The 19,911-nt window shown below is 32.8% G+C and overlaps 3 protein-coding genes across 3 annotated transcripts in view; 2 read left to right on the top strand and 1 right to left on the bottom strand.

The window, feature by feature from the left end:
- LOC132714242 (HHIP-like protein 1) overlaps positions 1-1,052 on the top strand; it is a 30,128-nt gene extending 29,076 nt beyond the window's left edge. The window contains exon 9 of the mRNA XM_060697051.1: positions 642-1,052. Coding sequence (XP_060553034.1) covers positions 642-904 — 263 coding nt within the window. The 3' untranslated portion in view covers positions 905-1,052. The remainder of the gene's footprint in view (positions 1-641) is intronic.
- Positions 1,053-1,153: 101 nt separating this feature from the next.
- Positions 1,154-6,103, top strand: LOC132714257 (HHIP-like protein 2). Its single transcript, XM_060697086.1, has 8 exons — positions 1,154-2,375; positions 2,726-2,811; positions 3,243-3,415; positions 3,653-3,814; positions 4,079-4,221; positions 4,569-4,689; positions 5,050-5,131; positions 5,460-6,103. The coding sequence occupies exons 1-8, from the start codon at positions 1,356-1,358 to the stop codon at positions 5,938-5,940; spliced, it is 2,268 nt and encodes a 755-aa protein (XP_060553069.1). The 5' UTR covers positions 1,154-1,355; the 3' UTR covers positions 5,941-6,103.
- Positions 6,104-13,755: 7,652 nt separating this feature from the next.
- On the bottom strand, positions 13,756-19,544 carry LOC132714261 (uncharacterized). Its single transcript, XM_060697089.1, has 2 exons — positions 19,172-19,544; positions 13,756-15,948 (listed from the first exon to the last, which is right to left on the bottom strand). Exon 2 carries the CDS (start codon positions 15,945-15,947, stop codon positions 13,953-13,955), a length of 1,995 nt encoding a protein of 664 aa, XP_060553072.1. The 5' UTR covers position 15,948; positions 19,172-19,544; the 3' UTR covers positions 13,756-13,952.
- Positions 19,545-19,911: the final 367 nt, after the last annotated feature.

Consider the following 19,911-nt stretch of genomic DNA (forward strand, 5'->3'; position numbering starts at 1 on the left):
TCTCTATCAGCCGCAATAGGACACTTCTTTGAACAGATATGACTAAGCATATTTATTAAAACCTTAAAAAGTAGGTAATTTAGAAAGTACAAAAAATAGAATCTACTTAACTTACCGATTTGAATGTAAAAAACAATTTATCCAACGTTCTCCGTCAACATATTGTGAAATTTAAAAGATACGAGGTTTTGACAAAAACAACAAAATCATCCAATCGACACACGAGATTTTGTCACGTGACAATTTTCGCCTTTTCCATTGGTGTAGAGCTACACTATTTTGGGAGACGGTGCGCTGGTATGTTTAAATTTTCGCGGCATCAAAAACCCATTTTGCTAAAAAACCGAGTTACGATATTTTGACCCCCCACCGACGATATATTTATAATATATATATTTGTGTTGAACAATGTTTCACCAGCTAGTTACTTTTTCAAGTTGATATGTCACTTTATGTAACAGCATTGCGTGGTAAATTCTCTAAGAAGACAGACAAATGTAAGAGGATAAAAAAGATTAACTTTTTGTGTAGATCCTTCAATAAACTAAACTTCTTCAAACTTCTTTAAACTCTAAATGACGTTAATCAATGTAGGCGATGAAAATTATTTTTCACAAATACCTCATCAATTTTCACTACAGATTCAAGAAGGGTACTGAATTACTTAGAATACTTCAAAAGACAATCGCTTCGGAACCGGCGCCGAAAAATGCAGAGACAATTCAAGAAAGAGCGAGAGGATAAAAGACGTAATTTGTCAACACACCGAGGCACACCGCCACAACAACAACAACAGCAACAACAACAGCAGCCTGGACTGGTTTTTCACGGGATTAATGTTCACAGATGCACCAACAGTCCAAACTTTTGGTGTTCTTTAAGAAGACTTGTTCCTTCTTCATAAGTGTAAAAAGACAGTAATAGTACGATCTCAGGCAATTTTCTCATTTATAAATGCATACAATTTTTTTATACTGACATGATTCTTCTCTCTTTTTTGTTGTAAATAAGGTAAAATATATATTATATTAAAATATTCCCTGTATATAAAGTGTTTAAGAAAATCCTTTTCATAAGTTCATGTTCTGCTCAATGAAACGCCTAAACATGTCTCCATTTTAACAAAAGGCCAATCCCGAGTAGCAATTTAGGCCGACCATACGGCATACTATTTCAGCTTACGTCCTTGACATGAATTATCAAGTAGTGTGGGAAATGTAAGTGACTTTAATGAAGGACCACAGTGATATGTAATGTTTGTGGTTTGTCGGATTGTTGGGGTGCTTCCTCATTCTTAATAATTCAAACGTATGTGTCAGAGGTTGTTTTTTCTTTAACCAATTTGTAAAACAAATATGAATATTTTGCTAATTTTGTGTTTGACTTTGTTGATTATAAACACTGCTAGGATAAATGGACAGCAGTGTATGGATTTAATGCCCCCATTCGTGCCTTCAACACCATTGTTGTTTTGTGAAGAGTACTCCAAATATGGATGTTGTTCATCAACTGACGACCAACAATTAAGGCGGTTGTTTAACGACATCAGGTTACAGAATCGACAGAATAACGCGAGACGAACCAGTTCAACATGTTTACAGAACGTGAAATCATTCTTATGTGCACGGTGCTCCCCATTTTCTGCTGAAATTTTTCAAAGAACAATAATCCAGCCTGGGTCTGGACACATGCTCGGTTTGTTTCCGAGTCTATGTGGCGGATTATGTAAGCAGTTCGTCAGGATGTGCTCTAATATTTTGTTAGATTATTTCGCCATTGTTGGCACAAATGGAAATAGGATGGAAGAAGCATTATTCTCTCAACCATTGACAAACTCGACTGCCACTGACAACTTTTGTAACATTGTAAAAATACCATCTCACAAACGCCAATATTGTTATCCCACGGTAGATTCTACTCACGGTGAAAGTTCTAAATTTACGGAAGACAGGACGAACATTACCGATTGTGTCTGTCTTCAGCCTTTAAGAAAATCTCTTAGGAGTCCTATAGTTATTACAAATGCAAATGACGATAGCGGCCGACTTTTCATCGTTGAACAAATCGGCACCGTTAAAGTCATTCTACCAGACGGAAGTAGTCCTAATAACGATTTTCTAAATATTAAGTCAACTGTTTACGTAGGAAACAAATTGTCCCAATCAGGCCTCCTTGGTCTCACCTTCCATCCAAACTTTAAAGAAAATCATAAATTGTATATATTCTATACGTTAAAGAAAGACAATGATAGCGATTTAGTATCACGTGTAGAAGAATTTCGCGTGAATGATACAGATATAAACAGTGTAGACACCAGCACGAGTAGAGTGATACTCGAAATATCAAAATATAGCAGCAATCATGCAGGTGGACAGGTAACAATCACTTTCTTCGATACTTTTCTGATTTTATTTTCATTATTAAATACATGTAATAATCTGATATTTTCTAATCTGACAACTCAGTTTAGTTACTTGTCTCGTTTGTTTTGCAAAATCAAGTTACAAAATTTACAACCTTGTAAACATGTTAACGACTTTGTAACTTCTGTCCATCCGATGTTTTGAAAACCGGACCAAGGTACTGGTACTGGTTGTATTTGGAATGTTATGACATGAATAGTCAGTTACACGTCTGAACAATTACTTGTTGCGGTTATAAAATTGAATTAATGTTAGTACATTTTTCTGTATATTAATAACCACAGCGTATCTTTGCCTTGCAGCTCTTATTTGGTAAAGATGGATATTTGTATATTTTTACCGGCGACGACGGGGGAGATGGTGACGACATGGAGATCGCACAAGATTTGTACAATACTTTATAATATATAAACGTGTAATTATATGCAATCATTAATGCTCGATAAAATTGAAATATACATTTCATAATTTCATTACATGTACATGTAATGGTTTGGTAGTTCTTGACACCAGATCACTTACAACGTGTCAATTAACCAAATTTGTTTCTGGAAAAAAGAAAAGAAAAGAAAAAACCAAGCAAACCTTCAATCAGCTTAATATGTATTTAGAATTAAATATTAAGCCAACTCTTGTAAAGAAACCAACGAACAAACATTTATGAAAGTTTGATGACTTCTTATATACTCACTTGTGCATTGCATTGTATGATAAAGATCATCGATTGATTCAGAATTGTTATATTAAAATGACCCCGTATATTTAATATTTATATTTGTTTCCATTCACTAGAAACATTATTATCATCTGTACATACAGGTTTATGCTGTCAGGAAAAGTTCTACGTATAAATGTTGACGTGACAGATTTTATAGCTGGCAAAGAATACAGTATACCTAGTGATAACCCATTCGCTGCTGATGAAAGTTTGGGACTACCTGAGATATATGCATGGGGACTTCGTTACCCGTCAAAGTGTAGTATAGACAGAGGTTAGCATGTTTTTTGCACAGGTTCTATATAAAATGAGCTTAGAGTGGCCATGTGGAATAGGAAAATCGCTTGATTCAGTTTAATTCCCAGAAACAAAATCTAACGTTACTGAAAAGCAGCTTCCTTTAAAATGCACATTCTAGACGTCAGAGTCTGTGCAAAATGTTTATCATGAAACATATTGAATAAATTAAACCATTTTCCATTCTTGAGTTCAGCTTAATGATCTTACAGAGCGGTTTTATCACTTACCATTTTAGCTTTGTCCGACAATCGTATATTTTGTGGGGACGTAGGTGCAGACACGTTTGAGGAAGTTAATATAATCAGAAAGAAAGCCAATTATGGATGGAACATCAAAGAAGGGACAATGGATTTCTGTCCGGAATGTTTGCGAGGTATCCAATTCTCTTCTTAATTAATCTAAGTTTCTATATCAAATAGTTTATAATAGTTCTTTAAACACCATGCAATTGTTACATTGCAGTTATTTGGCAGTATTGTCTCTCCGCCAAAACAAAACAGCTTTAGTGGAAAGCACGATTTGAAACTACTTTACATTTGCAATGTTATCGTTTTTATTTTTGCCTAAAAGCATACAAAGTTAACATTCAGATTTCACAATACTAACGTTTAAATAATGTTAATGATCGTACTTACAGGATTACCAGAAGTCAAAATAACATACCCAATATTTGAGTATCGTCACACTATAGGGGTATCTGTAGTAGGAGGACATATATACCGGGGGTGCGCTAGTCCAAACCTATATGGTCAATATATATTCGGAGATTTAAAGAATGGGTAAGAATGATGTGTCCTTGAAATGTCAAGAGCAGTCAAAATCTGTGCTTTCATTTTTCGTCCTGTTCGGGCTACATCGCCATTCGTACTATTTCTCACAAAATGTTTACATAATTATGTTCAATACCATGGAAGATTTCACCAAAGACACTCAACCTTAGTGAAACAGAGATCTCTATATATAGATGAGTTCCGATTTTACTGAAGGTGCCATGATAAGATGTAAAATAATGATAACGTTTAATGTTTAAATTTCCTAGTTTTACCGCAACTCGCATAGAAACATAATGTATTATATATTTATGGTAATTTTATTGTCAACATTGCAGATTGTTACGTCTTAAAGAGGACAATTTGAAACAGACTTGGAAAGGTGAGCGTCTACAGATGTGTACAGCGTCTCAATGCGTGGGAACATTAACGAATAAAATCGAACCATACATCCTGTCATTCGGAGAGAGTGAGGAAGGTAAGTTTGAAAGAACATTGATTAAATCAAAACATTATATTCCAATTACTTTTTGGGGATTTAATTCGCAGGTCATTTGACGGCCCAACTTTAAAGGTAGAGAAAGGCGCTGGATATCTTACATTAAATTAAAAACAAAAGGCTACTTCATTTAAGTATGTTGTCGTAACCACTCAGTCGCAGACTCGCCTCATAATTCCAGTGGGGAGTGAAAACCCCAATTCATATTGCTCACCTGTACAGTATAGATCGTTAGACATATTTTATATAATATTCGAAACTGTAAGAAAACTTTGCTAGCATTACCCAGTTTCTTGAGAATAAAAACTGTGCTTTGACATGTACAATTATTTTTTTTAGGCGAGATTTATGTGTTAACAACATCGTCACTTAGTTTAACCTCATCCTACGGCCACGCCTATAAAATTGTGGATCCTCTCAGGTAATTTAGCGTTGATTTGTCCAACTATATGACTAGATATATTTTACACAGCCAAGATAAGCATTGTTTTATTGAAGTTGTCGTTGCTTTAGCTTATATTTCTAATGACCTAACATAATCGTAATACAAAAAAGTATATAATGGTAAGATGATGGGTCAAATTTCTGTAAGGACTGTACGACATTGAATTTGACCAGTTTTATTCAAATTTTTAATAGATTTTGATTTCTGCACTTGATAATTTCTGTCTGGTTCTAAGATTTCTTTTTTTTTGTTTTGTTATCGAGGATTATTAAGAGATATATAGCAATGACATTGTTACTTTTAGGAGAGGTAATCCAGACGAGTGTAAATCAGCGAGACCGGTATCTGGTATCTCTTTAACAGGAGGCGTTTACCCTACCGTTACACCTCGTCAAAGAGAAATAACAGTGCCGACCCATGTAACGTCACAGACTACAGTTACACCTAGGATAGCAACACGTAGACGACAACAGAGACCAACATCTGAAACGCGGAGGAGGAATCGGCAACAAAACACTAGAAGGAGAAATAGAGGACCAGAGAGAGGTAACCAAAGACCAAGGTCAAGGTTGAGTTTCATTCAAAGACTGTTTGGTCGGAGAGGCAACAATAGAAACCAATCACCGGCACACACAGGAAATAATCAACGACGTACAAATAATCCGGCTAGCAATAGAACATCGGGCAACCAGCAGACCAGGAATGGGATACGAACTATCGGTGGTGGAGCAGTTGTTGTCAGTAACCAGGGAGCAACAGTTGTAAGGGTGAATGGGAAAAGATGACACTTTAAAACCCGACATAAAGTTATGAACTAGCAAGTTTTGACTTAAACTGAATGAACTTCAGATTCATGTACATACTTTACATTGTGTGAGGCAATGAAACTTACATACTAGTGAAACTTTTTTCTGCAACCATTAAAATTAGAAAATCAATACATGTATTATTGGGGAGTGAAAAACTCATCCTGTCCTGAGCCTCGCTTATAACACTAACACGGATATAAATTTATTCTCCTAAAATCTCTAACATCGAGGTACTGGCTAGACATGTTATTGAGCATGCGCAATGTGCATATATTATAAACTAGCTAATCAGCTGGTATTACTACAATACAGACGTTTAAATGTTTCTACACTGACCAAAAACAATGAATTAAATAAAAGAGTCTACATGACCCATAATATATATCATGACATAATTCGTACAGTAAATTTCCTCAAGACATGCAGTGCAATGTTTTGGCTAACAAAATTCAATGTTCCTGAATCTAGGTTTTTTTAATCTTTATTTATCTCAAGCTAATGTTTAATAATGTTTTACTATTTATGTCCCTTTATGCTTGAAGAAAAAAGATCATTAGGCCAGGAGGTACAGATTTTTTTTAAAGATTCAATATACACATGCCCATCCAACTGGGAAATTTTCTTCAAAGAAACAAGCACTCTGTCCCGTATTGCTCTAGTTCATGAAGTGTTCATTTTTATTCTCGATATTTTGTTTTTGAGTTATAGATTTACACGCATACATTTCCCTTCTTTGCACGTTATGCTTTCACGTAATATCAAATTGAAAGTAAAATATCAAAACATCGATTATAATTAAAAGCACAAAACACCACAAAACGACAACATTGCAAATGATAAATATGGAAGCCTTGGAGGGTCACTTTTGAGTTTCGACTTACGGATGTTTTACTTTTGACTTTTGATTTGTGACTTACGTCTTATGACTTTTGGCTAACCCATTTTACACGTGCTTTAGAAGCTGAAAGCAGCAACTTTGGTTTCAGGTATGTTTTTTAAACGTTTTAAATAATTTCATTGAGATTTGTCATGGAAGAGAGGATGTGTTAAGGTTATTTGATATAATCCCATAGTGGCAATATATCACAGACTTTAATTCCACAAGTGTGACTGTGTTCTGTGCAATCTGCTGTGTTCTAAATATGTTCATTATAGTAGTGCTTATACATTTTTTGTCCTCATCACAAAATCTGTCCATGAGTAAGTGCCCGTCTACACCTATCCAAGTCTTGAATGCAAGTATCATATTCTCTTGTATTGGATAGTGTAGACACCCTACTTGAATGAGTTTTAAAGAGAAATTATGTGACATCCAAGAAGATAATTCCTTGCAAGAAAGTTAGAACATGTTCTATTTTTCTACAAGTTTTTGGCTGTCAAGACACTGATAACACCGGTTTGACACAAAACATGTGCCCGAAGGTTTGATAGTGCTGTTATTTTTATTATTTTCTGACTTTTTGTTGTGATTCAGTGTACATGTCCTTTGAATTTCAGTCAATGATTACAATGTCTTGGTCAAAGGAACAAATCAATACGCTGATACACAGAAGAGCAAAAAAAAAATAAATAAATAAAAATAAATACATTGTAAAAAAATAAACAAGAGCTCTTTTTCAAGTAGAGTCAAAATGGATTTGAAATGATCTTGTTCATTTAGTGAATAAGTTTCATCAAACAAAATAAATTTTTGTCACATTTTTTCAATTTTAAAAAAGAATGAACGCATTTACTCCATTCTGTTTTAGCTAATTGCATCATTTTCCCGCTTTTTTTCACATATTTTACAGAAACATGATAGTCTTGCAAAGACAAAGGTATATCCTGGGCTATCTTAATGAGACATTTCAGTAAAACTTGTGCCTGAAAAAATGTTGAAAGGGCCGTTTATTTAGCTTATCTAAATGTGACATGTAAGAAACTTGAATAGGTGTAGACACGGCCTAACAAACAAATCTTTACAAGTAGGCAGGGAATACAAGTTTTACGTCTTAAAATGGCATGGTGCACAGTATTAAACATGTATCGCAGTTCAGCATTTTATTGAGCTAACACAGACTCAGTATTTCTCTAAAGTACTTAGATAGTGTTGACCAATTTCATGAAGAAAGGCAAGTGCTATGTTCATACACACAAGTACAAAGTTAACTGAGCACCATTTGCATTTAGCATCAATGTCTAATTTTGTTGTATATTTTAACAATTGAGAAAAGAACACTAAAGAGCAAACATAGATATAGGACCAGTTAGAACAAAATATCCTACTAGCATTTCAAATGTTATATTTTCTCGCACCTATCAATCTTTAAAAGACGGAGCTAAGAGATTTACCCATTTTATATACTATGAATGTATAAATAATTAGATAAAAGATAAACTCTTATTTCAGACACAACTACTGGACAAAAGGTAACGAGGATGAAAACCTTGATGTTGATCTGTGTCTTCATCATTATACTGTTCGGCATTACCAAAGCTACCATGCCAAGATACCTACCCTCAACATCTATAACAAACAAAACTCTGATAATAGAGTACTTTCTGGCATGGCATTACGACGTCATTTAGTACAGTGAATAGACTCCTTTTGAGACTGTGTCTGATGTTATAAACAGAGAAATACAAAAAAGTGGGCAATACATGTGGTAAACCTGAAACAATGTTTTATACCAGGTCTGTATGAAACTCACGACTTCGGCAATGCAGTTAACTTGAGACGTATATATTTGCAAAGAACATGTATTCACGCCCAAAAAGACAATGTGGGGAATTCGTAGAATTAGCACCCCTTCTGAAGCCAGAGCTATTGATGCCATTGAACCGTGATTTAGCACTACAACTGTGTACCGAGTTGAACGATTTAATTTTGAGAATAGATTTAATATAAATACGCTTTAAAACGACTAATACTGATTTTTTCGTGTTATTGATATATACTAGGTTACTATAGGTTAAGTTTCAAAAAAATGTTTTTTTAAAATCATAAAGACGATAGTTAACGATTTCACTTCATTATATGGTTGTTTTAAGATATTAGTTTGTAAATATTTAGCAAAATGTTACAATTTATTTGTGAGTTATCGTTTAAGTTACAACCACTCTAATTTGCATTATAAGGCATTGTAAAATTGACAACATTGTTGAGTGGTACACCTAAAGGACACCTGTATGCAAAATTTTAGCAAAATTTACCGTACAGATTTGGAGTTGTAGGCATTATTATGAGTCAGAACATATACATTAAAAAGGCTTTTTAAAAGAAATACATGTATTGAAAAAAAATATCCGTTGTCATCTAATCATTATCATGTTTTGATAATATATCTATATTATATATTATATCTATATATCTAATATATAAAGTAATATCATGTTTTGCAAGTGATGCTTGTTTAGATGCAAATAATAACATTCTAGTAATGAAATGCATGACTATTCTCAACACGATAGAAATATGCATGGAAATGTTTCTTTACCCCACACATTTGAACATTTTCTATCATATCATTCTAAATTAAAAAAATCACTAAAATTACATTTAGTCAAAGGGCTTGTATCAAAGTTTGCTAAAATCTTTCTAGAAGTATACTGATTCATTCTGTGAAATATGTAAGGCTTTTACCGGCTATTTTGTAATATATAAAGCATTGAAAATGTTATATGTCGAATTTGCTCTTAGACTTAGCATTAATTAGGCAATGAATATCTGTAAAAAATGATAATAATAGAAAACGAGCATATTTTTCCATCTAAATATAGCTAGAAAAATACAAAAATACTGAAGAAAAAAAATGAAGAAAAAAAAGTTGGCTCCTATGGGATTCGAACCCACAACCATCTGATTTCATGCAACTAATGTAAATACTCTTGAAATGGAGGTAGTGCATTACAATGGTCATACCTTAACGGATCATTTCTTAAACTGTCTTTGTATGTAATTTTTCACGAAAAGCATACGTGTAGTGGGAATCTTTCTAAAGTTATTTAAAAAATCAAATCTAAACACATTTATTGTACAAGTTAATGGTCCTTTCCAACTCAGCAGCCTGTAAATCTTAATTTGTAAAGTTTTTACATCACAATATAGGTATGTGCAAATTTGTGACTTTTTACGTAAAATACATGCTGTATTTCTTTTTGTTTTTGGCATACGTATTACGAGATTAACTGCACTGTATGAATCGACTTCTGGTTGTATCTCTTCTATCAAGCCCTGGTTACAAAAAGGCTGCCCGACTAGGAATAGAACCTCGACCTCCCGCGTGACTGGCAGGGACACTTTCCACTATGCCAAATGTCACAGGGGGAGAAAGATATGCAGCCACATCGGGATTCGAACCCGGACGCCTTACAGGGCTAGTTCTGTCCCGACCGAGATCGCACATCATCTACTGAATATATTCGTACCGTGACATATAAGTTATACGTGTAATTTCAAGTATGTGTAATTAGATTCATTGGCAACAAATAGCAACCATACTTTATAAGTGTATTATGGTATTTAAAAGGAATATATATGATTATTATTTCAAAATAATAATTGATCTTTGTTATAAATGCTGACATATTTTCTCGTTTTTTTAGGTTTTGCCTTGTGACTTTTCACTTATAATTTATCACTTATGACTTTTGACTTATAACTTTTGCTATTTTCTGTTACTCTTTGCCTTGGTATAAACATTAGTTTTACTTGATTTTAGATTAATGCAAAATAAGCAAATGTGTGATACAATCACCAAACGCAAGGGAGCACATCAGCCGAGAGTGGTGTTGAAATCATATAATGTTTCAAGTACATTTAGCCACCAGTCTAATTTTTGCATTAGAATCCTCATTTGTTGACAATCTCTTATTGTGTTATTGTAACTTTATTATAACCAAAATAAATCTGTAATTTACCACCTGAATAAACAGTATATAAATGTTACAGAGAATTTTTTTTATCTATGTAGAGATAGTGTTCCATTAAAATTATAAGTAAGAGGTTGAAATGAGCAAAGTAGAAATAGAATAGCAATCACTATAGAAGTAAACTGTGTGGAACCAGCCAACTCCCTCAACATACTACCTAAATATACCTCTACCGAGAGACCACACTACCAAAGGTTTTTACCCCACAGTCTAGACCGTGACAGGTTGGCAGAGCTATCAAATAAATAGCGTTTAAACAGATAACAACAAACATTGTTTATTCTACACAAGTGCTTTATTTTTTTAACAAAATTGTTGTCTTATAAGATAAGCTTAAAAAAACAGATAAGAAATACAGAGGTATGCATTTTGTTTCTAAAATAGCACATATGCCTTACTTAAAAGCTAAAAATAAACACTACCATCAACAAAAACTTCAAGTATTTACGTCACAGAAGACATATATACATGCAATATTTCTACAAAACAACACATTGTTGATACGTTACTGATGAAAAACTAAGAAATCATGAGTGTTCTAACGAAGCTTTTGAAAAGATAAGATAAATTAGGTAAACTAGCAACGTTAGAGTGTCTGTATAATTATTGAAGTCATGATTTTTAAAATCATTGTCAGAGCGTTATTTCTTCATTTCTAAATGTTCAAAAGAGAGAAAAAGAAAACACAAACACAGTCTCTAGCTAAACATTTCCTTCATTGTATAATGTATATATTAAATAACTTCCACAAGTTTTTTTTTTCGAAGAATGACCGACTTTATATGTAATGGAAATCTCATAGTCTTTCGTAATGAGCATACCCCCAACCCACAGCATGTCGAAAAAGGGAATGTGTAGCTTAGGAGAACGATTAAATGTTATAATCAAAAGTTTTTTAACAACACAATGCTCTCTCGCCGAGACATATCTGCCAGTAAATTCAAGTTGATGCCTTCAACAGTTTTTGGGATAATTTTGAGTTTAACAAAATCTAAGTATGAAAAAACAACAACAAAAAACAAAAAAAAAAACACACACACACACAACAAAGGGGAGTTTCTAAAATGTATGATAGCTATGATAGCAAGAAGTATGTTTCTTTCTGCCTCGCCAAGCTATATGAACATACAAAGTTTGATTTCGGTACCTTTCATATAAGTTTTAAAATTTACAATGGCCAAATACTGAAAATTATGAAAGCCAGAATTATGAATTCATGATTTTTCACACTTTTCTCTGTCTCACCATGACCTGTCTATCGATACAAGTTTTATACCATATTGGAGATATGGACAGGATAAAATAAACGTGGCGGGACGTGACATTGCGTGTTTCCAAAAAAGCGTCCACAATAAGTGGTGGGGTTAAAACTTGAAAATTATCGAGCGTCTGAAACAAGTGTGAAAAAGTAACACTCGTATTCTGAAAATGACTGAATAATTCCATAGACAATAACGAATAAAACCAAATCACCAGTGTTTGGACATTTTGCATTTGCTAAACTGCACTACTTTCCACTCGGAAGGAACGCTGTTTTGCAATGAAACCTCTTAGTCTTCTAAACTGGCTCCGAAAACTTGACAAATATTTTTTTGTGATGCTCTTGCAACTGCTTTGTAGATGAAACCATTCGACAGCACGTCCTTATTTCCTACAGGTAGCTTTACTAGAATTAAAATTGAAAACATTGAAAGTATGTGTTATCTCAATTAAAATGAAATACATATATATACAAAATGAAATACAAAAAATCCCTTAATACATAACTGTATAAAAAAGTTTATATACAAATAACATGTACTTTGTACTTGGTAGGTGTCCTAAGTTATTGATACTGAACAAGTGTATAAAGTTTCAATATTATATCATAACTGGTTTATGGGGCCATATCTCATAAACCTTCTGACAAAACATTTTAACTTTAAAAATGGGCATAAGTATGTCAAATTGTGAGCCACTCATACGAAACTTGGTCATTGACCTTAGATGTCAATACTTAATATGTGTTTTAAGTTTCAAAGGAATCGCTAAAATAGTTTTAGAGAAACCATTTTTCATGAAAATTCTAAACAATAAATTCAAAGTCGAAAATGAGGCATAATTTGATAACAATGAAATTCAAAGATTTCTAACTAAGAGCGTGTTCTAAACAAGTGTTTGAAGTTTCAAAGCTGTATGATTGATTGTTTTTGAAATACCATTTTTCATGAAACGTCTTAACTATAAATTTCTTTGTAAAAATATGGCCTATAATTTGGTCTATATTCAATATAAGATGGACGAAGAATGAACTACGGGTGAAAACCGATTGAAACAGCAGCAAACAACAATGCGAGGCTTATTTGGATTTAAAACTGGAACCCATATAAAAAATAAAGCGTTTGATTCATACGCTGTATGTCAATTTGAGATTATATATGCCTGTTCCGGAAATCAAAATAGAAAAAAATGGATACCCAATGCAATGCAATGCAAGCAAAGTATTTTCTTTTCCTAATCAATTAAAAAGGCTTATATAAGAATAACAGTTTGTTCTTGCATATGAGCCCACATATTTTGTTTTTTTAAATAAGTCTCCAGGAGACTTAGGTAAATGAACTTACCTCGTCTGAATCGTTGTCATATTCTGCCATCTTTTCCTTGAAAATTATGAGGCAAGCACGTGGGACAATAACAAAATCAATAAGTCAAAAATCAAAAGTCATAAATCAAAAGTCACAAATCAAAAGTCACAAATCAAAAGTCATAAGAAAATAGTAAAATAAATCTATAAATCGAAACTCAAAAGTGACCCTCCAAGGCTTCCATAGATAAAGGTTTAGTTTGATTGAGTTTGTTCATGGTTACCTACAAGCTATCTTCCACGCTCGCAGCATCGGTTTAAGCATTTAGAAACATTCACAAAACTCTTCGTTCATGCATATCAGTAAGATATATACATTAATTTTACTACTTATAAAATGTATAAAAAACAACTTCGAGAATAAAAAAAAACATAACAATTATATAGGATTTATTTGGTCAAATAAAAAAACAACATAACAATTATTTAGGATTTACTTGGTCCAGTCATGTTTTTATTGTTTTAACAGTTTATGTATGACAGTGCATATATGGATCTTTGCTGCGTTTAATTCAAGTTTTATTTTATGAGACGCTAGAAAGAAGAGCAAGGCTTTAAATAGTTTTCCTTTCTCGACCATAATTTGTCCAACTAAATTCAATCCAGTTTCTCTGTGACCTAAATTTGGCTCGAATCGTATTGCCCTGATGAGAGCTTGTAAAGCTTGAATCTGCTCCTTGTGTATTCCTAAACGACCAGAAATCTTATATTTTAAAAATAATAGGAATGTTAGGGAATCAATAAATGCCAGATCTAACCATCGGTTATTTGAATGTCGCAAGATGTCTTCAGCTTTTGTCGTCCTGTACATTTCCAACAGCAACTCTTTTGGCATACATTTATTTTCACTGCGAAGAAAATGTACGCAATATGCAGCGACATATTTTAGACCATTTTCGTTGTTACATTCGGCTGCTTTGATGAACTCTTCTCTTGGTAAATGGCTTGGTTGTGTTGTACAACGGCAAACTGGTTCCACTTGATGAATATTATAACGCCTGTCAACATCTTTTATAATTGTAAACGCAGCTTCAATTTCACCAGAACAGTAATAGACCGACGCTAGTTTTAATCTGCTAGATGAAACGTTGGAATCAAGACTTGCATCAAACCACTCTAATGAAGCTTTCGAAACAGGCATGCATGTCATTATGTTATAAGATGCCAAAAGTGATCCTATAGTAGAACTTAGTTCTCCTGCAAGTAATTTACATGCTAAACGTTCCAATCGGCTACCTAACTTGTGAAACCGTATTAATTCAGACAAGGAAGAATATAAATGACGTAATGCTTTTTGTACATTGAAATGTCTTGCCTTAAATATGATAATTTGAGAATAATCTTGAACATGCTTTCCAGTATTAAGAAGGAGACATCCAATATAATAACTGTTTGATGGTGGTGGTCTTCCTTCCATCTTTACGTTTTGAACACGTCTCAGTACTTCTTGCCCGCGTGAAAGCACTATTTTACTTATTTTTTCAATAACATTTGTTTTTATTTGAGTTGTTAATCGCCTGAACAATAAATTGTTATCATGTATAATAAAATGTGGACAGTTTTCAGTTAGAACACAATATTGTAAGGACGACAAACTAAGCGTTAAACAGTCCAACAATCTAATTTCTTTCCATAAACATGAAGGCGTGTGTTTTATACAATGAAAAAGGACATTCTTACATATATAGCTTGAGATCACATTTTCTCCCAATTTTTTCGTGATCATTTTCAAAAAGATATAACATCTAAGTTGTGTGATATTTAAACTAAACATCAGAGCTCTTTCCGCCAATGATGTAGATATTCTGAATTCGTATTTTTCCATTTCACTTCCTTTACTACCAACCGGGACAAGAAAACATCCATTTTGTTTAGCAAACGATTTAATTTCCTTTGTTGGCCATTTTCCAGCACCATCATCCGTAAGCCATTTTCTGGCAGCTTTTGGCCAACTTAAACACAACAAAGCAATTGTATAGTCCTGATCGTTATATGAATTCTTTCCTTTAGCATTAATGGCAGGTCCATGATAATCATATATCTCACCGTCATTTGCTTCCCAGACATGATGAGGTATGAAATTGCTATTCAATTCATAATTTGAATGGCCATATTTACGGAGAAGATAATAACCCGGGGATGTCGAATCGTCTTTGGTAATTAGAAAGTACTCTTTATCTCCTTGGCAGTCATTTCGATTAGCAACAACTTCGGACATGTCATAAAACCGCAAAAAATCTACATCCGATTTCGAACAAAGCGTTCTAGACCCCTCTGTAAAACTACCAAATATATATTCTGTCTTTAGTTCCCCGATAGATCTGAAACTTATAGTTATCAGTGATTCTGCCAAGAGCGTAGCCCGCCTTCTTCTTATCAGCATATCCTCGTTATAACTGATGTCCCTCAGAACTTCCGATAGACGAAGAGACAAATTAGCAAGTGACATTCTGAAACATTGAATGCATATAAGGTTGATTATATGATGTTTTTAACTGATTACAGATTTAAAAAAATATGCTACACGAATGCAAAAACAAAATATCTTATCAAAAGGAAATGTATTGTAAAATGTATATTGAACAAAAACAATCACTGAAGTTAATTCATACCCCACCCACGACCAGAGCTGCATTACTGGTACTGGTACTGCAGTACGTACTGCAGCAATTTTGCAAGTACTGGTACTGATACTGAATTACTCTTACAAAATTTTGCTACTACTGGTACTGGTACTGCATTACTGTCTTAAAAAGTGGTACTGCTACTGCATTACCCAGTACTTTTGGTTTTGATAAAAATTAAAAATAGCATCAATTTTTCTCATAAAATAAAGCTGTAAATTACATTAACTATATTTTATTTTTTGTGAAAAAGTAAGTTATCAAATCTAAATATAATTTGCTGCAATATTCCTTCAAATGTTAACATATTCAACATAAAAAGCACCAAAGACTTTAAGTAAAAATTAAACTAAGATAAACAGACTCAATAACTCTTTACCCTAAAATATCCTTATTAAAATCTTTTATTACTTTGTATTTACTAGTAAAAGAGCAAAATAAACACTAATTAATTTCTTCTATTCTAAATAAGCCCATTTCAAGTGAAAAAAGTGATATTGTTAGCACCATAAAAAGTTGTTATTTACTTTGGTATAAATTGAACAGAGGTGTGAAGGTGTGAAAGGCAACAAAAGACTGTTGTGTTTTAAATGAAAGATGTTTGCATTGTATTTATACAGTTGACTGGTTACTAAACAATTAGATATGACATGAATATATGTTGTAAATATTGTTTGTAAAAAGTATGTTAAAACTATAAAGTTGTAAATATGTTATGTTAACTTTAAAGTAAATTATGATTTTATTTCTTTGCTGAATAATATTTGCAATTATTTGTTTGACACTGTATTTATTCAAACTTTGATGAATATATAAAAGTAATGGTACTGATACTTAATTACTTCACCAAAAAAAGTACTGGTACTGCAGTATCAAGCTAAAATCTAGTACTGGTACTGGTAATGGTACTGCATAATTTGCCAAGTACTGGTACTGGTACTTAAGTACTACACCCTTAGTACTGATGCAGCTCTGTCCACCACCTTAACTATTTGACTGAAGTCAAATATATTCAAAGATGCTTCATACGTATACCAATAATGATAAAAATTAATTGCCTTGCTAACAGATTTATCTACTAACAATTATCATGTGGTAAAAAATAAGAAAACGGAGGTAATTACTAATTAGTCTTCTGAAGCCATTTTGAACAAGAAGTATCTTTAAAAAAGATACTCGGCGGTAGTAAAACTGGTATTAGTTCTTAGTTTTCCATGCAAAGTCATACAGAAATGTTAGCATAGCTTGCATAAAAATGACATAATAATTTGATATTGAAAAATGGAACACTTTAAGATGTAAACAAACCTGTCGTGTTTCGGTAAGTGAACTCAATTTCTATCACCAACAGCTAGCAGTCAGTAAGGCAATTATTTTTATAAAAACTTGATTAACATGCAAAAATATATAAAATAAAATATAAACATAACATTTATGTCAATTGAACACATCGACAATCATATAGTATATTAGCCACTTATTTAACATCATAAACTAAGGGTAACTGATTTGTTCTGATATTATTTTCGTTATTTTGGACAAAATTAAAAACACAGTTCTTGTGTAAAATAAACTCAGTATCAAAGTTTTTACGTAAATGAACTGTTCACTAGAAAATGTAATGATACTGAATGCAAGAAGTATTCTTAAACATACACTTAAAATCTGAGTAATTTAACTAGAAAGTTAAAGAAGTATCCTGTAAATTTTATTTTAGAACTATCCTTTACATTTTTTATAATGGCATGAACTATCCTTTACATTTTAGTTTAGAACTATCTTAGAATGACAAGAACTATCCTTTACATTTTATTATAAAATGGCCAAAGATATTCCCAGATTTCATTTTGTAATTTTAAAATGACGAATGAAACTCTTCTTATATTCAGTTCTTCCCAGTACATTTTACAGGAAGTCAAACTGAACAACGACAACATTGTCACAAAATACGCCCATCACAAAAACTTTTGACAGAGATGTGGGAATTATAGATATAGGAGATATGCTGTAAGCAATATCCGGAAAAAAAGAATATTTTATCATCTCTATTGACATTGACCTTGCAAATATTAACTTAAATTACATATGTGTCACATTTGTAGTCATGGTAGTTACCATTTGTGTTACAATCCATCAATAAATGATAACTAAATGGTCCCTATACACAAACTTTGACCTCTATGTGACCTTGAATTTGGTAGCAGGGACCTGGATTATGTGCAATATGCCTCACACTGGTGAACATTAAAATTTCGTGCCAAGTCACATTAAAATCCTCCGATGAATGTAGAAGTTCGGCTCCGAAAAGCATTTTTCAATGACCTCTAAGTGTGACCATAACCTTTAACCTACATACCTGGTTCATGCACATGCCACTGCTTGTCATAGTGGTGAAACTTTCTATGAATTTTCATTAGAATCCCACCATGCGTGGAGAAGATATGCTCTGGACAAAATTTCTATATCTTATCATCTATAGTGACCTTGGCCTTGCATATATTAACCTTAAGTCCATGTTTCACAACAGTTGTTATGATAATGACCATTTGTGTTTCAATTCCTCAATAAATGATGACTAAATGGTCTGAATACACATTTTCATATTTTCACCTGAGTTTTGACCCCTATTTGTGAACTTGACCTTGGTCGCAGGGGCTTAAAATTTGGCACGCAACACCCCACCTAACAGTGGTAAACATGTGTGCCAAGTTATATTGAAATCCATCAATGCATCCGGACAAGTGTTTTTCAATGACCTCTAACTGTGACCTTGACCTTTAACATAACAAGTTCATGCGCATGACACTGCTTCTCACAGTGGTGAACATTTCTATGAAGTTTCATTTTAATTCCTCCATTCAAGTGGGAGATATGCTCTGGACAAAAAGTGGACGACTTTAATACGAATATATAATAAAAGTCATGAGCGGAAAATTATACATAGAAAAGCCACACGAAAAATAGGCATATATATAGCAATTTTTATATAAATTCATTTATGTAAAATCTTTTTCAATTGTTATATGTCTAGTATATCTAAAGAGTGTACCTTAAAATGTTGTTTTTTGTGTTCTGGATTTGTGAACTGTTGTTTCCAGTGAACGTTCCCTTGCCTGTTGACTTTTGCCCTTATATTTTATTTGAATTCAAAATCCGTTAAGAAACACTACAACCAAGAATATCATAAAAAGTCAATCGATTTAGCGCAAAATGTATATAATCTTTTGCATTGCACTGTCAAAATGTTTACCATTAACTATATCTTTTCCGAACAATTATCTTTTCACTAATAGCACATCAAGATACCGTTTCCATTCGCATAGATCCATAATTTAAACCCACTTTGAGGTTTTATTGATAATGAAAATAATTGCACTACGTTTTAAATAATTCAGATATAAGGGTGGTTTGTTAATATTAAATTTTCCTTTTACTAACCCTGAAAAACTAGACAAATATATCAACACTCAAAAGAAATATGAGACGATTTCTAGTCATTGAGTATAAAAGGTTTTTGAAATTTGAGATGAGCCTCTTTATTTAGAATAAACATGCATAAAATCTGAAACAAGCTTTTATATTTAGAATAAACTTGTACAAAATAGAATTTTGAAATCTAAGACGAGCTTTTCTATTAAGAATATATACGTACAAAACAGGCTTTTGAAATTATAGTGTTCAATACACGTATGAACAGAGTAACATTTTTATAAATATTATAAGATAACAGACTGTACTGTTTTCCTTAAAGTAGGCCATAAATGTTGTTTTCGTAGATTTTAAAGTTAT

This window comes from Ruditapes philippinarum, unplaced genomic scaffold (genome assembly GCF_026571515.1).
Source record: "Ruditapes philippinarum isolate M1 unplaced genomic scaffold, ASM2657151v2 ctg35_1_1_1_1, whole genome shotgun sequence".
NCBI lineage: Eukaryota > Metazoa > Mollusca > Bivalvia > Venerida > Veneridae > Ruditapes > Ruditapes philippinarum.